The sequence below is a fragment of the Apteryx rowi genome, unplaced genomic scaffold (assembly GCF_003343035.1).
Source record: "Apteryx rowi isolate R43461 unplaced genomic scaffold, aptRow1 scaffold_596, whole genome shotgun sequence".
NCBI classification, from domain to species: Eukaryota; Metazoa; Chordata; class Aves; order Apterygiformes; family Apterygidae; genus Apteryx; species Apteryx rowi.
The window spans coordinates 481,479-499,623 of record NW_020450867.1 but is presented as its reverse complement, the minus strand read 5'-3'; the positions used below and the strand labels follow the sequence as shown (position 1 = coordinate 499,623).

At 43.0% G+C, this 18,145-nt stretch overlaps 1 protein-coding gene across 7 annotated transcripts in view; it reads right to left on the bottom strand.

The window, feature by feature from the left end:
- RREB1 (ras responsive element binding protein 1) overlaps window positions 1-18,145 on the bottom strand; it is a 127,765-nt gene that overhangs the window by 43,491 nt on the left and 66,129 nt on the right. For all 7 annotated transcript variants that reach the window (XM_026082855.1, XM_026082856.1, XM_026082858.1 and 4 more), the window contains one exon: window positions 17,413-17,576. In XM_026082855.1, the coding sequence (XP_025938640.1) occupies window positions 17,413-17,576 (164 nt within the window). The remainder of the gene's footprint in view (window positions 1-17,412; window positions 17,577-18,145) is intronic.

The following is an 18,145-nucleotide window of genomic DNA, read 5'->3' as shown; positions in this document are numbered from 1 at the left end:
CTCCCACATCTCTTAAGTGCAATGGAAATTTTTGCTTCTAACAGTTAAAAATCAGAGTGCAGGGGACAGTTTGTCCACAGGACTGATTTCAAAGCAGCACAAGGGAGACAATGTTAATGGCATTTGCTCACGCTCCTTCAGAAGTCACACCACTCACTCAGCTCAGGACTGTGGCATTTAACCTGACTGCCCACTATCATGTTCAAACATGAGAGAATGTTGTAATCTAGATGAGTCTTGTATGTCCTCATAACTGCCTGAGTCTTATGACATAAAATCAATTTTAGGTTTGGATGCCAGGGACATGATGCTTCAAGATAACACACTGGACCAAACTGACCCACGGTCAAACTCCCCTGAAGCCAATGGGGGAAACGCTAGCTGTGTGTGTCTGTCACACTGGGGGGTTCAAGGAGGAGAGAGCATCTGTGTGTGCCTGGCAGGACAGGCAGAAACACTGCTGAATTTGTCTTGACCTCTTTCCCCATCAAGCACCTGGCTAGGACCAAAAGGAAGCTTTAATCTTGGAGGATTTGGCTCTCTCCAGGTTATAAAGGACACAGGGAGAAGTCAGAGGGCTGATGCAGCCTCAGAAGTGCTGTGCACTCCCCTTTCTTAGCCCTGCGGTAGCCCCACAACACTATACACCAACAGCGACTGATTTATTTGCATGAATCTAAGCTACCTGGTCTCGCAAAATCTACAGGCAAGTCATCTACAGGTACTGTGGCTTGTCACCTTCCAGGCTCTTTTCATTTTCTTTATTCTTTTTTTTGGTTAGATTTTTTCTACAGTGCTGCTCTAATTTCTCATGCTAGCTAAGCCAATCCCAGAGCCTTCTGTGGATGATAAATCAACAGTGTTAAGAGCAGTTGCCTGGATTCATGCAAGAATAACAAAAAAGAAACCAGTCTATTTGTTCAAAGGACTTTTATCACAATGGCTGAAGATGAACTTGAAAAGCAACTGGGAACAACAGTAAGCCAGAAATGTAGTATCCAGTTGCACAAGCAAAACAAAGCCTGGAAGGTGGGTTTTTTGGAGTTTTTTTGTTATGTTTTTGTTTTTGGTAAAAACTGCTTTCCAAGTTGTGATGAGCTCTTGAAAGTGAGATACAGGCTTGTGCATGTGCCTGTCTGTCCTCTCCACCCCAGACACAGACAGACCCACAAGGCCTGCATGCTCAGCCTTCTGGCAGCTTGGCTGATGCATAGCTAACATTGTTTGGCCGGTTACTCTTCAGAGAGCTAGAGAGCAAAAGCAGTCAGGCAAAATCACATTCACCCAGAAAACAAACAAGCAAACAGAAAATCCCTTCCATACAGTAAGTGTGGGACTTTTTGTTTCTGTGTTCTTTTAAAGATTCCTTTTTGTCACTAACGAGCGTACAAAATTCCTGTTCAGTAGCTACCCATGCAAAACAGCTTCCTTAGGGCTAGGTTCTTTCCTCCTGCTGTTTTTCCATCTGTTTAACTCTGCTTGTTTCAGTGGAGCTGCTCCTCCTTGAGAGGGGTGCGATGGCACATCTATGGTGTACAAACAGGAGAAACTGTTGAGATCTCCAAGCTCCTGTCAGCCCAGCCTGGCACCTCTACATGGCATCCTGGTCCATCCAGCCACGTTTGCAATATAATATATGCTAAGAAGGCAGGGTTTGTTAATTCGGGTGCAGCCTGACAGTGCTGGGCCATGCTACATCTGGTGGCAGTCACCAGCTCTCCCGGCTGCACTCACATGCCCGCTTCTGCCATGCCTGTGCTGGAGCAGAACCCGTGCCCACAGCAAGGAATGTGGGAATTCCTTCATGTTTCAGCTTTGCACATTTGAAAGGAAGCGGCCTGAGCGTATTGAGCTATAAACAGGAAGACACCCCATCTGCACCTTTGACTTTTACTGTGTAGGTCAAATATCACAGACACTGTGATAGCTCTCTGCATGCAATTAAGGGGGGGGGAGAGAAAAAAAACAACCCCAAAACCAAAGCAGCAAGTTCCAGAGTTCTCAAGCAGAGTCGCAGCATGTCTGCATTACAGCAAGCAGGTTTATTCCTTTGACAGGTTAAGCGAGTTTCACTACATCAAGTCAAGGGTGGAGAGGAAAGGGATTACTAGAGCTACAACCCAAGATAAGCAGGAAGATAAAGGAAAACAGTACAAAGGATAGACACAATCTTCATCTCTCTCTTTTACTTTGCAACAGGGATGTCATTCTGCCTCGAGAAAACATTTATCACCCAGCTTGGCTTGAACTGCAGCAGATGCCAAGTCGCATCCACATCCACAGCTTTCTCTTTTAAAGTTAAACACTCCCTTCACCAGGGATCCTTTTATTTAAAAAGTTTCCTAGCTGTAATTAAAGGGCGGGGGGGAACAGGACAGTATTTGTGTTGTCTTATCCTCCTTTAAAAGATTTTACCTTGATTAGATCTTACATGTATCACTGAAAATGCTCGACCTCACTATTTAGCCTGCCAAGATATGAGGAGAACAGGAACAAAGCTGTGCTTAAAAGTTGTTTTCCCATTGTGACTACAAYGTGTTTTGGCCTGACAACACTGGCATACTTTGAATACGAAAGCCAGGTTCATAAGTTGGCCTGGCTTTCAGCATCTGCAGYGATAAAGGAAACTGATACGAGACTCTTCAATTCTAAAAAGTAAAGATAAACACTCAACATTTTAAATGCGGAAGCAAAAAAAAAGAAGAGCAAAATAAAAGAGATGCACAGAAAAGCTGATGTTCAGCCACAGATCCAGGTTGCAATAGTATGTGCCAAGCAGCTCTTAAGTGACAACTACTTCAGCTCAGAAGAGAGCCAGAACCACGGCTGACGGAACGTTACTTTCTTCTAAATTAAATCAATGAATTGTGGCTCTGAGCCATCCTACAGAGCAACACAAAGAACAGCGAAGGAGCGAGGGAATGCATAAAGTCCTTCTGAAATCTGTACTTCATATGGGGGCTATTAGTCCACCCAGCACACATGCAGGTACACATGGACTTGGACAGCACTGAAAGTGGAACACTAAAATGCAACTAGGATTAACAGGATGAAATGAAGGAGGTAAAAATTGAAGCTGAATACCAGGGATGACTTCTTAGCTCTTAAGTGCTAGCTGGTCTTGATTAATCTCTCAGAGAAAGTGGTGGAACTCTATTTAAGATGAGACCAGACACTGTGCCAGAAGAGGAATTTGCAAAGAATAATCCTGAAACAGAAAGCGGAAATTAAGTCTTTTCCAAACAAGGTCTGTTCTACCTCTAAACTGAACTCTCATGTTTAAGAATTGCTATGCAAAAAATGCAGATAACTTGCTACACACTACGCTTTTTGCAGCACAGCTGTATGTGAAAAAGCTCTCCTCATATCCTCTTCTCACCCCCTCACAAGAAGAATTTCACAGGTGAGCCAAGAGGATCAAACTGTGCTATGACTGTGTGCCAGTCAGCCCTCTAACAAAATCCCATTTTTCAGCTGCTGTACTGGTTTATTCCATCCTCTTTATGAGAATCATCTTCCTCTTCTGCCACAACTCTCCTCTTCCCTCTAATGGTCACGTGAACACAGTGACTAAGATGATACTGCACAAGAATTCCACCAGCTCCTCTCCGTTTTTTTTGCTTTTGCTTTTTTTTAAACAAATAGGCAGAAAAAGTCTTCATCCCAACACTTGCACACAGAGTATGATTTCATAAGGGTGAATATTCTACCAGAACAGTTACAAGTGAAGAACACTTCACTACTTTTCATTGAAGAGAAGACTTTTGTAAAAATAAACAAATACAGAACTCAAGTGCCTTACTCCCTTTTCCCCCGTTTGGATGGTGGTTTATCAGTGCCTAAGGGAGGTGACTCATGGCGGGAGGGAGAGGGGGGGACAAAACAAAAAACATGTGTCCTACTGCACTGATATGTAGCTTCTACTGGTCACATCTCAGTCTGAATTGCATCTCCAGAAAGGCTGCAGTCTTTTCTTAATGCAGAGGGGATTTGCATGTTGATCATATAAGCTTTCTGGAGGTCTTGAAGCAGGGCAGCCTACAGCATCATTGCCAAAGCCAGAACGTGGGAAGATTTTGACTGGCTGGCTCAAGGATAGACCTAGGAGTCAAATGCATCCTGAGAGAGGCAACTGCAAAACGCAGCTGCTCCCAGTTCCTGGGTCCCACTGAATTATGAACAAAACCAGGAGGCCCTGCTTTGCATGCAGATCAGCTGATCAGCACCATTTTGTCTCTCGGAGAAGCAGCATCCCGCAGCATGTGTGGGAATCGTTCACCTCTAACTCTGGGAGGAGGAAAGCACCTTAGCAGCCTAGGCTGCCACAGCTGCTGCCTTGCTCCCCATTCCTAAGAGAGACGGGGGCTGCCTGGCTTGGCAGCCAGGGCAAAAGCAGCATAAGGAACAAGAGGGCTCTATCTGCAGCCTCTGAGCATGGTCCAGGGTTCAAGTCTCTCCCCTCTAACTTCAGCAGCACAAGCACTGCTGGCTTTCAGTCAAGGGAGATTTACGCCAGGTAGGTCTGATTAGAAGGAGTAGCATGTCCAGAGGGGGAGCAGCAAGCGATTTCACTGAGGCCTGGTTGGGAAAGTCCCAGGATCTAAATCAAGATTAATTCTTGAGCGCAGGATTCAGTGCATGTATAAACACCCTCCTCCTCCCTCACATCTCCACTCCTGTGAAAACACAGTGGGAAGACCAATGAATCTGGGCATTATCAGTTCAGAGAGATCACTTGACAGGATCAGGTTTGGGTTCTGGCTTCATATCCCACATATTATTCTAAGTTTCTTCACTTTACCACTAGATGTACCCTATACTCTACTGTACTTGCACACAGCTGTTCCTCATCACCCTCATGATTTCTGAAGTCTGATACCAAATTCAAGAGGATGATACTCATACACCTTATAGCTATCTGAAGACAGGAGCAAGCCACACATCCAGTTAGAGACTAAGAATAAAAAAACAGAGCCTTCTATGCTTTACCTTATTTACGATATACTTTTTTTTTTTTTTAATAAAGAGCTACTCAAGTTCACCAGGCTAGTCTCAGAAGGACTGAGGTGCTCAGATGCCCTAAGGACAATTTAGCTGACACAACTGCTTTACCTATTCCACTGTTTTCTTCCCTGGGATCTTTCAGTTAATGCTGCTATTTTCAAATAAAAGTAAGTAATCTCCCAAGAATCAATGTATTTTCAATAATCCACAGTAAAGAGCATATTTATCACTCAAAACATGAGCAAACATCTCTGTATAAAAAAAAGTCTGCTTTGTCTAAGCTTCAACTTTGTACCACCATATCAGATCTAATGAGTGCAAGATGCATGGAAGAAAGGTTGAAATTCTGTCCATTATATTCTTTGAGGTCCCACTTAATGAAAAATAGCTCACAGAGTAAGAGAAGCCAGCCTTCAAAATTACAATGGTCTGTCTCTTTTGAGAGACACATCAAGGTTGCATCATCTTTGTCACTGTTTCATTCTGCTTTGCAAATCTTACTTCAGCCTAAATGATCTAGAAATGCAGGAAAACCACACGGAACTCCTCTTCATCACTTCCGCCATTTGACATTCTTGGGAAGCAAATTCTGAACAAACAGAAAGTGAAGCAGCAGCATTTTCAGGAACAATCACTTAATATACTGCTTAATATACTGCTGCCAACCATCTTCTTAGAGTCTCGTGCATATGACTGGAACTTAAGTCCAAAGTACAGTAACATTATACCCTTGGGTTAAGGAGTTTAGTCAGTTGTTTGTTTGTTAAAACATGTAGAGAATCTGTATCGACAATGTATTTCCAGTGCTAATTACCAACAGCAGCCACTTAAGAGAGCAATTCGCCCAGCCCTTGCCAGTTGTGATTACAGAAACCAGAAAGATGCAGATAATTTTGCAAATCAGATATGATCCGTAATTGGAAGAGCTTCTGTTTGTCTTTTCTTACTGACTTGTCTGCTACTTGTAGCCTCGAAAAAAAAAAAAAGTAGACTGACAGGCACGCACACTTCACGGCAAGTCAACAAACGTTCCAATACCAAGAAGCCAACATTTTGGGCTATGCCCTCTTACAACTGTGGAAAAATCTCAAAACAGATTTCAAGTGCCCCCAAACATTCTAGTGGCACGCAGTGATTAATGCTAGCATGGGATAAACAACGAGAAGCTGCACAGCAAGGCATCTCTACGGCTAAGCTAATAAGAAAGCCATTGCAAATAATACAGTGAAGTGATCCCATCAGAAGAGCAGGGTGGGGCAAACATGTCCCAGGAAGGATCAAATTGGAAAGAGCTGACTCATTTTGGCCCCATGTCTGCACCCAGGCAAGGCAGGAGATCCTCAAGCCAGTGCTGCCCGAGCTGGTGTCACCTTGCCAGTGCAGCTGCCTGGCTTGGGAGCCTCACGGTGGCCCAGCACAGATCAGCCCCCTGTGCTGTGGGGGGCGTCTCAGCCCCCTGCACAATGACCTGCAAACTGCCGCCTCCCGCGGTGCCGTGCAGATGTGCGTTAAGCATCTCTGCAAGTGTGAAGCGGGTTGCTGCGTTGTCTATCACCCTATGTAATGAGGCCCACCCCTCAAAGTCAAAATAACCTTATGGCAGGGTGGCAGATGGCATCATTAGAATGACATGAACATTATTATTTAAATTTGCCAAGGCTACCTGAGTGCTCTAAGGCTGTGAAAGTCATCTGTGATTATGTTTAAATGACAGCTCAGAAATCCCYTTCCAGTGCCACCAGGGAAGCCTGCAAATTTAACCAGTTTCATGCAGCTGCCAATATATGATACATAAGGATATATGATAAACACACATGCACACAAACCATTTTGTATTTTTCTCCCAGAACAAAATTTTGCTTTGCTGTGGATAAAGGCAAGCTGTTAGCATGAGTGAGAAGAAAGACAGTGACATACAAATCCAAAAGGGGGAGGGGGGCAGAGTACCATTTCTGAATAATTATGCTGTATTCACGGATATTTAAGCAACTACTTGCTACGCAGAATCAGCAAGTTCAAACAAGCTTAGATTGATACAACTGCATTCCCACCTTGGCTCAAAGCTACCCCTGCTCTCTACCAGAAGCGGTGTCAGAGCACCTCGAARGAAAAGAAGGAGACAAATATTTGCCTGATGATGCTGGGACAGGGAAGTGATTCAAAACATGCCTCCAAAGCAAAGCTTCCCAAAGGACAGGAGAAGAAAGCGTTCATTTGCAGTTCTCATCAAATCTTGCATAAGAGACAGCAAAAGAGGACAGAAAGGCAATGTGAACTTCCCAGTATCACTTCACCAAACCGCCTGCATGCAGTTTGCAGTAAATTCAGAGAGGACCCAAATTAACAGTGCCAAACACTGCACGGAGACTGCTACGTCATAAGAAACTGTTTAATAAGGGACAGCTTAGAAGAAAGATCTTTCAGAGGCTCCTGTGATTCTTTAAGCTTGGAGAGAAAAGTTTACTAACAACAGTAAAATTAAGCAGGGACAATATTTTAAAAACAGYGTACCAAAAATCTGGCTGAGGACATTCTGAGTTGCTATTTTCTTTCATCTTTTTGGCAACTTGTGGTTTTCAGGCACCTCCTTTAGTTATCACACTATATAAGTTTAGCCACTGACTTTGTAGTTGATTTCTTAGGAGACTTCATTTTAAAAGAAAAGGAAGTGTTATTAGATGGTGAGGACAGTTAAAACAGTTTTAAATTTTAGCATCAGGAGAAAAAAAAAAGAGAGAGAGAGAAGGGATGTCAGAAAGGGAAAAAAGTTTTATCCTGAAGAGTAAACATGGTGAAGTCGTCCCAGGTATGTCCTGTCTCTCCCCAAAACCTCACCCCTTAACAACCAAGCAAACATAACCCTCAGCTACTTCCCAGAAACCAGGCAGAGCCCTAATGCAGTTGCTGCCCTGTCACACTCTACTATTGAGCAATCCTGATGGCACAGGGCACAGAACAACTTGCTGCGTCACACAGCTCAAGGAGGAAAAAATAGACTGCCGCAGCAATGCCGGGGATGCTGCGCAGATGGAGCTGACCACCACCCCTCCCGACACACACACACACACACACACACACACACACACACACACACACAAGGAAGCTGCACCAGATAATAAAAGCACATCTTCGTTAAAACGGGGTCTCCGCATTCTCCTGATACCAGCAGTTACCAAGTGACTGGAGAGGCAAGGAAGTACGGGTTATCGCTGCACACACAACTTCTACAAACTTTTCCCAGCGCTGAGGTCTGCATCCCAGTAGGAGAAGTTTCACGTGTTTAGACCATTTCCTCTCCTGTTCCTGAACATGTGGTCCTGCTTCCTCACCAACCGTGATCTCACAGCATCCCCTATCTGAGCAGCAAAGCACTAGGAAAAGGTTTCACGTCTTGTTACATGTCTGCTTAGTCAAGTGGAGTCGGGGGAAACAGAGTCCCAGCATGACTCGCRCTGCTTTACAGGAATCAACAGAAATCGCTGTGGAATACAGGGAGTTTGGGAACTTCCGCCCTAGAACAAAATTAATTTCAGCACAGTCCATCACAAATATGGATTACCTCACTCTCGTCACCCTCAGTCTGAAGCCAAGAAAGACAACCCATTTAGATAGTTTGATGTTAAAAACGAACCACACAGAAGTTGTTTGCCTCCTCTGTTTTAAGACAGCTTTCCACATGAAGCACTGGAGAGCTGACTCTGAGGACTTTCTAAAAATCACTGAGAGTGTTTAAAAAACTTTAGCTAGGAGAGCAGCTTGGAGAAGTCAGAATACCAACAGATGCCCTTGAGGAAGACAAAGCAATATCTGTATAGTTTGTGCTATTTACCAACTGTATAACGGCACTGCCAGTTTACAGCACACATCTTTGCTGAAGCTGCGCATCATGCAAGTTAAGCATCACAGCTCAAAAATCAGAGTGAAAGGCCCTGGCTAAGCCCAAATGTCAAGATCCCYCCCACCCACCCCACCTTTTTTCTTTTTTTTTTTTCTTTTGAAGCCAGAAAAAGTTTCCCCCAAAACTGAAAACCTACTATTAATGAACAGCCTGTTTAAAAAGATGGGAGAAAAGAAAAACAAGTGCTGACCCTGAGAGGGGGTACGTTCTGCAGTTTGCTGGTTCCAGCATGCTGAACGGGAACAGGTTGAGCAGGTTAGATACTGGGGTGTGGGGGGGAGAGAAAAGGTAAAGCTAGAAGACATACATTAAAGGTGGAATGACAGCAGTCACAAGCACAGTTTGAGACAGGCTTTTTCCTCATTCTCTTTTGGACTTGGTTTTGGAGTCTTTTCAGACAACAGTAAGAACAAACCGAACACGCATTCATTACAGAAGCAATGCAAGTGCTTCTGCTCTGTATGCACAAAGGGCTATGTGGAGATTACCTTAACATACAAACTTTCTCAGCAACCAGCATTTTCTACACAGAATCACCCAGCTGAAGCACAGGTAAGAATATAATCCACCAACTGAAATGCCAGCAATACTACACATCCCATGTTAACCTCCAGAGCTAACATCTCTATGAGAATCACGCAATGTCGTGATTATGGCAAAAGACTAAGAGTACCTCAACTCCCCGCAAAGATAACCTGAATTTTCTAGTGCTTGCTAAGCTAAGGCCTGTATTTATTCTGTAGCTCTTCAAGTTGGGAAGGGGAGGTACATCCCTGAAAACACTAACCCTTTAAAGGAGGTGATGTTCCTGCAAGGGTACTTATGCAGAAAGATCAAGGTCTCACACAGCCATGTGCTCTGCAACTAGAGTCTAATCTGTCAAGTGGCTTGTGCTCATTTGAACTGTGACATGGGTTACAAAGCAGTACTAAGATGCGCTGAATACACTCTGTTACATGGAGATTTATGTTATTGCCCATGAAGAGGGTGGTATTACTCTGCTATGTCAGGCCATCTTCCCCTTGGCACAATTCACACCAGAAACCTAAACTTCCCGAGAGCAGGGCATCCCTTTTATTGTTTCCAAAAAACGAAAAACGTAAAACCCACAGTCTGACAATGTACAAGATGAGGTTTAGGTATTTTTTAAAGCAACACACACAAAATCGAGGCCTCAAAAGTGCACTGAACTCTTTCTTATGTTTAGGTATCGAAGAGCTCTGGAGATGCAAGTATAATGTTGCTCATTGTGTACGCTTCAGTTCTCAAGAACAATGGAGCTAATTAAGGTCAGCATATAAATCTCAGCTCTGCACTTCCTTGCTTCTCTTGATTCTAATCAGACCTCAGCATTAGTGTTTTTGTGTTAACTTCCTTTGCTGGTCTGTGATGATAACTGAAGGGGGATACTGTCCAAGCTACAAGCAGTGCATAACATGCCTGATATTGTGGCATCTCCCTACAGCTCTTATGGCTCACAGGAAGGGGTACTGTGACACAAGAGCTCCTTCTGAGTCTCTTATAGCTCAAGGTATCCATGGAGGGCTTTTTTGGAGCACCCTATTTGTGTCCTGGGAATTAAAAAAAGGGTTGGTATAAAGTCCTTATGAAAGGCGAACAATTTACTCAGCAACAGTGAGACAGACAAAAGTGTCTGTTTGGGATCAGTAAAAATGTTTTCTTTTTCTAATTCTCATCAAAGACCCAGAAGAACAGACTCTAACTGCTATACTGTTGCTGAAAAATGCTGACCTTTTATCTTTTTCAAAACATAGGGGTCCCAGCAGGATACCAACCAGTTACTCTGGGTATATCTGCTACTGGGAGGGAGACAAAAAAATTCTCTCCATCCATTTCCCCAACTTTACAAAATGCAATAGTGAAAATGTAAGAAACAGTTTTTAATTGCAAAGAAAGCCAAAACAGGCATCACATCTCAGTTGTCTCCTGCAACTACAGTTACCTGTTCCCAGAAACAGAATTAGTCCTTTGCGTTAATTATCCCTGCTCAAGAATTAGGGCACTTGCATTTGCTGAAGCTTATCTTTTACTAACAAGCTGAAAGTGGTTAAATCATCCCCATTTATAAGGAATGCATTTGAAAGACTGTAATATGTCCTGCTTCTTCATATTTAAGAGCACTGCCCAACTGCATTGAAATAAGAGCTTCTCAGGAGATGACCAAAGAGACATTTCTATTCTGCAAGACAATAAAAGACGGCCTTTTCACACATGCAAAGCGTCAGTCATTTTCAGTGTGGAAAGTTCCTTGGGTATTTGTTTTTAGCTTCAAGATCTTATATTTTCAGTTTTTCAAAACTGCCCAAGTTTAGTACCAGATTTCCACTTCGGCATCCTTGCAAACATCCAGAAACCAAACCATGTTGCAATAAAGCAGTTGCTCTCCCCTTCTGAAAAAAAAAAGTTCATCGTTGCATTTGGCTATGCTCTGCCTCCAAAAATTCCCATCTCGAGCGAATGCCAGAGTACATGCACTAGACTGCAGAGATCCCATTTGTACTTAGAGGCTGGGCATTGTTACCACACTGCACCCTACAAAGCACAGACAACTTACTGGAAGCGGGCCAAGGAGATAAATAACACAAGAAATTCACAAGTGGAATGCACGGAAAGGATGGCTTTAGCAGGATCTTGAGATCAGTCTGCATAGTGGGTATATGCAAAGTCACAGGCAGCCTAGATGCATTCCTGCCCATGAAATGCAGATACATGTTAAAGAGTGGGGAAATAATTAAAGCATATGTATGTCAACCCCCAAGCCCTTATGAGCATCCAGCATTCATCTTCCTACAATATGTTACAATCTTCACCAAGTGTATGCTCTCCACCTGCTAGTGAAGATGGTCTGCTGAAACATCAAATGTAGGTTACTCTTCAACAGCACATGCATTTTCTATCTTTCTTAAAAAAAAAAAAAAAACACATTCGGCAACATGTACACACACATATAAAGCATTTTAAAGTCTTAATTTAAATAGCAGAACAGCACCATACTCTGATAACAAAAACAGCTGTTCTTCTCTCCACAGCATATTAAAAAAAAAGTTGGGGAAAATTAGCTAACACTGAAAATAAGATTGAGAATGAAARTGCCTTCTTAATTAAAAGAAGAAATACCTTCTTTGATAGGACCCTTTATAAGCATGCTTCAAAGCATAGCTTCTGCAATCCAGATCTTCCAATTTGAGTTTCAAAGAGTTCTGCATGTGGTTGTTGCATGTGGTGTTTTGCATGTGCCAAAAAAACAAAAAAACAAAAAAACAAAAAAACCCCACCCAACCCAAAACTTTGAGACCTATTCCTGAGATAGTATGATAGTATATAAACAGCCTACAATTACACAAGTAGGATGTAAATGAAAACCCATTCTGAAGAATTTTACTGCATATGGGGGAAAGAACTAGGGGAAAAAAAGAAGGTAGAAACCTGTGAGGTTTTGGTTTCATATGAAACACCAGTTAATTTGCATTGTGACACTTATGGACAGCCCAGAAAACACCAGCCATGGACACTGGAACTTAATTTACTGAACTGGGGAAGTTGTGGTTGAAATACATATATTATCCCCTTAATCTTTTCAAACTTGCCACAGAGCCTTTAATAGCCACCCACCGGAAACTGGCAGGAACGTCTCTCACCTCCCTTCTGGCATTTATATCCTATTAACATTTTGAAGTTGCAGGGAGAACATGTCTTTGGCAGTGAAGAAAAYGAGATTTTAAAGTCATAGGTACAGACCATCCTTAGTCACAGAAATGGAAAAGGAGCTGCTGGCAAAGTCTCCTACCCTGTAGGAATCTGTTTTGGAGCAAGTGGATGCAGCTCTTTCAGCTGAAGTCTGATACATGTTCTACCAGGGTGAAAGACAGTAAATCAATCTTTTATCTACCTTAAAATCCCTTGCTAAAAATGTACCAACCACCACCAACAAGACCCACAGCAGCACATTAACACCTCTGTCTGCATTTTGGAGAGATGCAGGGGTGGAGGAGATGCAGAAAGAAACTTGCAACTTTCTGTTTGGTGGCAGAGCCCAGACCCAAAAGAGTTCCTCAGAGTTGGCACCATTCATAGCTCAACTCACTAAAGAGCAACAGTGACAGTACAGACAGAAAGTCTTTTGTAATCTTGAATCACTGATTTGAGATACTTCTTTGGAAATTCCCGGTTCTTTCTGTGCTACAGAAAATCCTTTATAGGCACACACCCTCTTTCCATATAGTTTATGTTCCTTCTGGAGATCTGAGAACACTCTAATTTACTGTAATCAAGAGAAAGCTATAGGGTCCATGTCCCTAGAATAAAAGTGTGAGGACTAGTGTGTCCTAAATAGTAGATATTCTTATGTACTGATCATCTTAGTGCTATTCCAATTAGAGGAACTTTGAACTGAATTACTATGATCTAACTCCTTCCTCCAAATTCCTAAAAGCTCACAAGAAAACAAGCCCCCCCCAAACTCCCAAATCAGTCCCCAATACTGGAAGGCCTGTTCTTCCCAGGACTGCTCAAAACAAACAAACAAACAAACAAAAATGTGCCCCCCCCAAAAAAAGGGCAGCATTCTCTCCATTCTCCTCCTCCTGAGCAATTCATATCTCTGATATAGACCCCAGACACTAATGGATCTCTCAACTACTGCATGAGACTGCAAAAACCCTCCTCAAGCAGGAGAAGCAGCACTGATATTGAGGCGGTTAGGTTGGTGGCATACTCAGAAGAATGAGAAAATCAGCTTTCCTTGCTAGACGTTGGGCACTCTCCAGAGACCTTTGCTCCAAAGAGCGACTGCCCCTGCAGGAGGCTCCAAAGCAGAGCTCCATTCCTGAGCAGTCTGGCAACTGGGACAGAGCTCCTGCAAGAGTTTTCTGAGATACGGTTCCCCATTGAACATCCTGGCCAAGAGTCACCCTGGTCCGAAAAGGAAGCAAGTTTTAACCTCTTTTCTGAATGGTGCCACACAAGAGGACCTTCCCTCTCCATCCCTCTGCTTGCTGTGCCCATTCAGCTTGACTTGTTGACAAGGAGCCAAGGAGCACAACAGAGAGAAACAGGACTCTATGTGAGAGGCTATGACTCACTTACAAATGAAGTGTTGCATGTATTGTGAGAGGCAGGAAAGGCAGCATCAATTTATCAGGTAAAGAGTACATGCAACAGTCCAGCACAGCTAGACTAACTCAGGGAAGAGCTAGGCAGAAAATAGTGTTCCCACTCTACAAAATGCCCTGTGATTGCAAAAATATTTTTGCCATTATGTGAAAGACAAGTTCTAGAGGGTTTTATTTCCTCCTCCAATTAAAAAAGTGAGGGAGGAGAAAAAATACTTTCTACGGTGATTATAGGCACTTAGAGAGTATAAAAAAAATGATATTTTCTAACCCAGGAAGTAACCTGAACTTGTCTCCTTCCCTCCTCTCAGCTGAATATCTAATGACTGGGTTGTCATGAGGTGGGAAAATGCATCAGAAATTTCATCCCCTCCTGGAACCGTAATAAGTACTCCTATAGCACAATATTTCCCTTGAAAAAAGTTTCATTGGATATTTTCCCCAGAAGGTCTAATGATAAAAGTCTAGGTTAAAAAAAAAAAAAAAAATTGCACAGTTAAGTGAGAACCAGAATGAGGTGGAGGAAGAGAAAGAGAAGAGGACGTATGTAGCACGTACACATTCTCCCCCCATTCAGATGCTGGCAGATTAATTTCTTCTCACTCCTCTCCTCTGCACTGAATGTCTTTAAGGTAAAGAAAATGATACATTTAAAGAATCTTGCAGGACATCCACAAGACATGTTTATTCTTCAGCAGATCGTTCGCAATGTTATGCTAAACTCACAGCCTCTCCAATCACCCACTCTGTGCAATGMTCCAGGGAGACCACTACCCTGACTACGGGGAGGACATGAGAAGTCTCATTCTTTTCTGGTTTTGGCATGTATCTGTCACTATTTAGATATTTTAGTATAAAAATAGAGGGCAATAAGGAAAAAAATGCGTGCGAGAGCAGAGAAAAATGGACTTGGATTACCATGCCCCTCGGCTACCTGGTGCTGAAGAACAGACATGGTACCACCACAAGTGAGGCTGGCCGGAGCTGCACACAAGGCAGGACCTGGCAAGCAGGTCCTTGCTTTTGGATCCTGGGCAGGAGTAGCTTTGCACCTGAAGTGAAAGGCATTCATCCACAGCACTGGCAGGCCACAGGACCCGATGCTACAGCTAGGTTTGAGGTGTCTACGTAAGAATTTATTTCAGACCATCTTAGACTAGAAATACCTGTTTCTGAAGGAGGTACCCAGTGGGCAGAATGAACATCTTCCTTCCGAGTGTGTCACAGCACCAGATAGAATTTCATTTCACTTTGCATTTATTCTCATCTGCCTACTTGCACATTCATGCTCTGCTTCAACAGCAGGATTCACTTTTATATTTTATTGTAGCAATAGGAAAAGATTATTCATTGCAAAAAAGTGACAGCACAGTCCTGTCAACCACTACCCTCCTTTAGTAAAACCACCCTATTTCAGTAGGCTCAGGATCGTGCCTGTCACAGGTTTGAGGTCACTTGTTTCAGTGCCACCGAGCTCAGTATCAAATTTCTGCAACGTTCCACTAAGGTGCTGCAGTGTGTGTCCACGCAAAGAGGATTTTTAAAGAGCAAATACAAACAAACACCTGTCAGATGGAAAGAACCATATTAGGAATCTTTTCCTTGCATGAACAAAGGTTCTTTTTAATGTGGTCGGTAAATACAGCAGTCCATCCTGATAACTTTGGGCAACAGCTCATCAAAAAAGATTAAAAACAGTCTTGTCATCAGAAGGTTCTCATCTGTATTTATTTCTTTTGGACAAGTCACTCACTCTGCTAGCAGACCTGCTGCTAAACCACTGTAAGAGCTGCTATATAGGGAAACCCCAAGAAGCAAAGCTACTGCAYCAACATCTGACAGGCCTGGTGTCAAGTCTCACAAGTGGCCTCCCTTTCCTGTTCCTGGGAGAGGATGAGGAGATGCGTTGTGAGCAAAGAGCTAAGAAAACAAAAACAAAACAAAACACAGCAACCCTTCGGCAAGCAGCCTGGGCTGAGGAGCTAGACACAAGCGTGTCAGACAACACAAGTGTCCTGACACTGGAATTCTCACCCTCTAATGCTGACAGTGGCATCAGAAACTACCCTGCCTTCGTCACAGCAGATGATACAATGTCTGACCTCCGGTTTGGGAAATGTGTGGCTCGCAACACCTCTGCCTACTGGTCAGATGAGTCAGAGGTGAGATTTATTCAATGCCCAAGGCCAGTACCTCCTCTCAGCATCCTTATGTCTTTCTCACTTTGTTTCTCTCTCCAACTCTCCCCACTTCTAATCAAGTATAGGTTAAATAAAGATATAATTACAAAATTGCTTTCCTCCCATCCCACCTCCATTTTTGGTTGACTGTTTAAATCAGACAACATGATGCAAAAAAAAAAAAAAAAAAGGTAGAGCAGCAAGCAGCTACTGACTTCTTTGTGCAGGATTAGGTCATCTTTAGTGTCACTGAAAATCACTCCTTTTATTCCACCTATAGACTATGGGAAAATGGCCAGTAATAATCAAGGAAATAAGATCTCTTTCCTCCCACACAGAACCGGTCTGTAACCATCACTCTTGTCATTTTGCTTATAAGCCATCTTCCTTTCCCCCACCTGTCTTGCACTCTGTTTGTAGGCTGTAAACGCTTTGATATGGGGACTAACACTATGTGGGAATTCACAAAGTCTTAATCAGCTCTGAGGCACTCCACCCATGCAAATAAATGAATACAGAATTGGGGGATGAGAGAGGGGAAGGAACATACATGTGATTTAACATTTTGTTTCCCCAGTTGACAACTGCAAGTATTGTTACATCCCTATGAAAGAAACTACATGAAGTATGTTTGACAACTTTGGTTACAGAGAATTTCCTGGATCTGTGATGTGGTAAGTTGTCTACAGTGCAGGCAAGTATTAACGTATGTGTTTAAAAAACATCCATTATTCTGAAGAGGCATCTTCATGATGGCACTTGGATATCTAACTGCTTAGCACCCACCAACAACATGGATGTCTCAATACAATAATTTGCACCTGCTACTCCAGAGCTACAAAAGTAGAAGATCCTTTACAGCCTGGCTATATATTTTTATCCTTTGAGAAAAATCTATCCTGTTTGCCTCCCAAAAAAACCCCCAAACCCAAAAAAGCAATACTTCTGAATATCCGTAACAACTCTTGATGATCTCTGAAATAATCTAAAAGACCTCTCTCAGTTCTGACTTGCTCCCACAGCTTAAGCATCTCAGTAGTTGTGGAGTCCTTGGGTGTCATGCCATAGTTGTAGATCATAAACAGTCCATATTTTTGGCCCAAGGGTCTTTACTCAACTTAACAGTCCTTCCAAAGAAGCAAAATAGCCCCCTATCCTGTAGTCCTTTCCAAACTAATGGGTCATGATCAGCACTCACCTGTGCATGTTTCCATTGGTGGTGAAGGACTGTCCACATACTGAACATTTATAAGGCCTTTCACCTGAGTGCACCAGCATGTGGCGATCAAGGGAGCTCGCTGAGCTCAGAGACTTTCCACAGATGCTGCAGGAATGGTCTGTCCCTCCAGTGTCAGTGTTATGCTAGAGAAAGCAATGATTTTTTTTTTCACTGAATGCCCCTTCTGAAGTGCCAGTAAAATATTAGAGAGAACAACTTAAAAGCAGCTTTAAAGACCCACTTGTCACAATACCCCATATGAGGTGTGCCCTGTATATACCTCTCCTCCCAAGCCCTCCCACTTCAACTCCTCCCCCACCCTTTTAACTCCTTAATGCAACATCACAGGTAGCTGCTGCACGCAGCCTGAAATGCCCACCACATCCACCATTTCTGCTGGATGTGCATCAGGAAAGGATGGATGGAGATCCAGCAGCAGCCCATCAGACAAATGGGTGCCTTGGGATACCCTTAAGCTACACAGGGTTTGTGATCACATGAGTATGAAGGGAAAAACAGAAAGAGGATGTAATTTATGAACTTTATGACAGAAGTAAGACACTTAAAATATATCCTCTGCAAAGGTATTAATTTCAAAGTGACTGTGTAATAAGAAAACAGAAGTAAAGTGCTTCTGTATACATATGCAGACTCCTGTGCCATAAGAATGCATCACAGGGAACCATGCATCACAGTAACCATTAGCTACTGT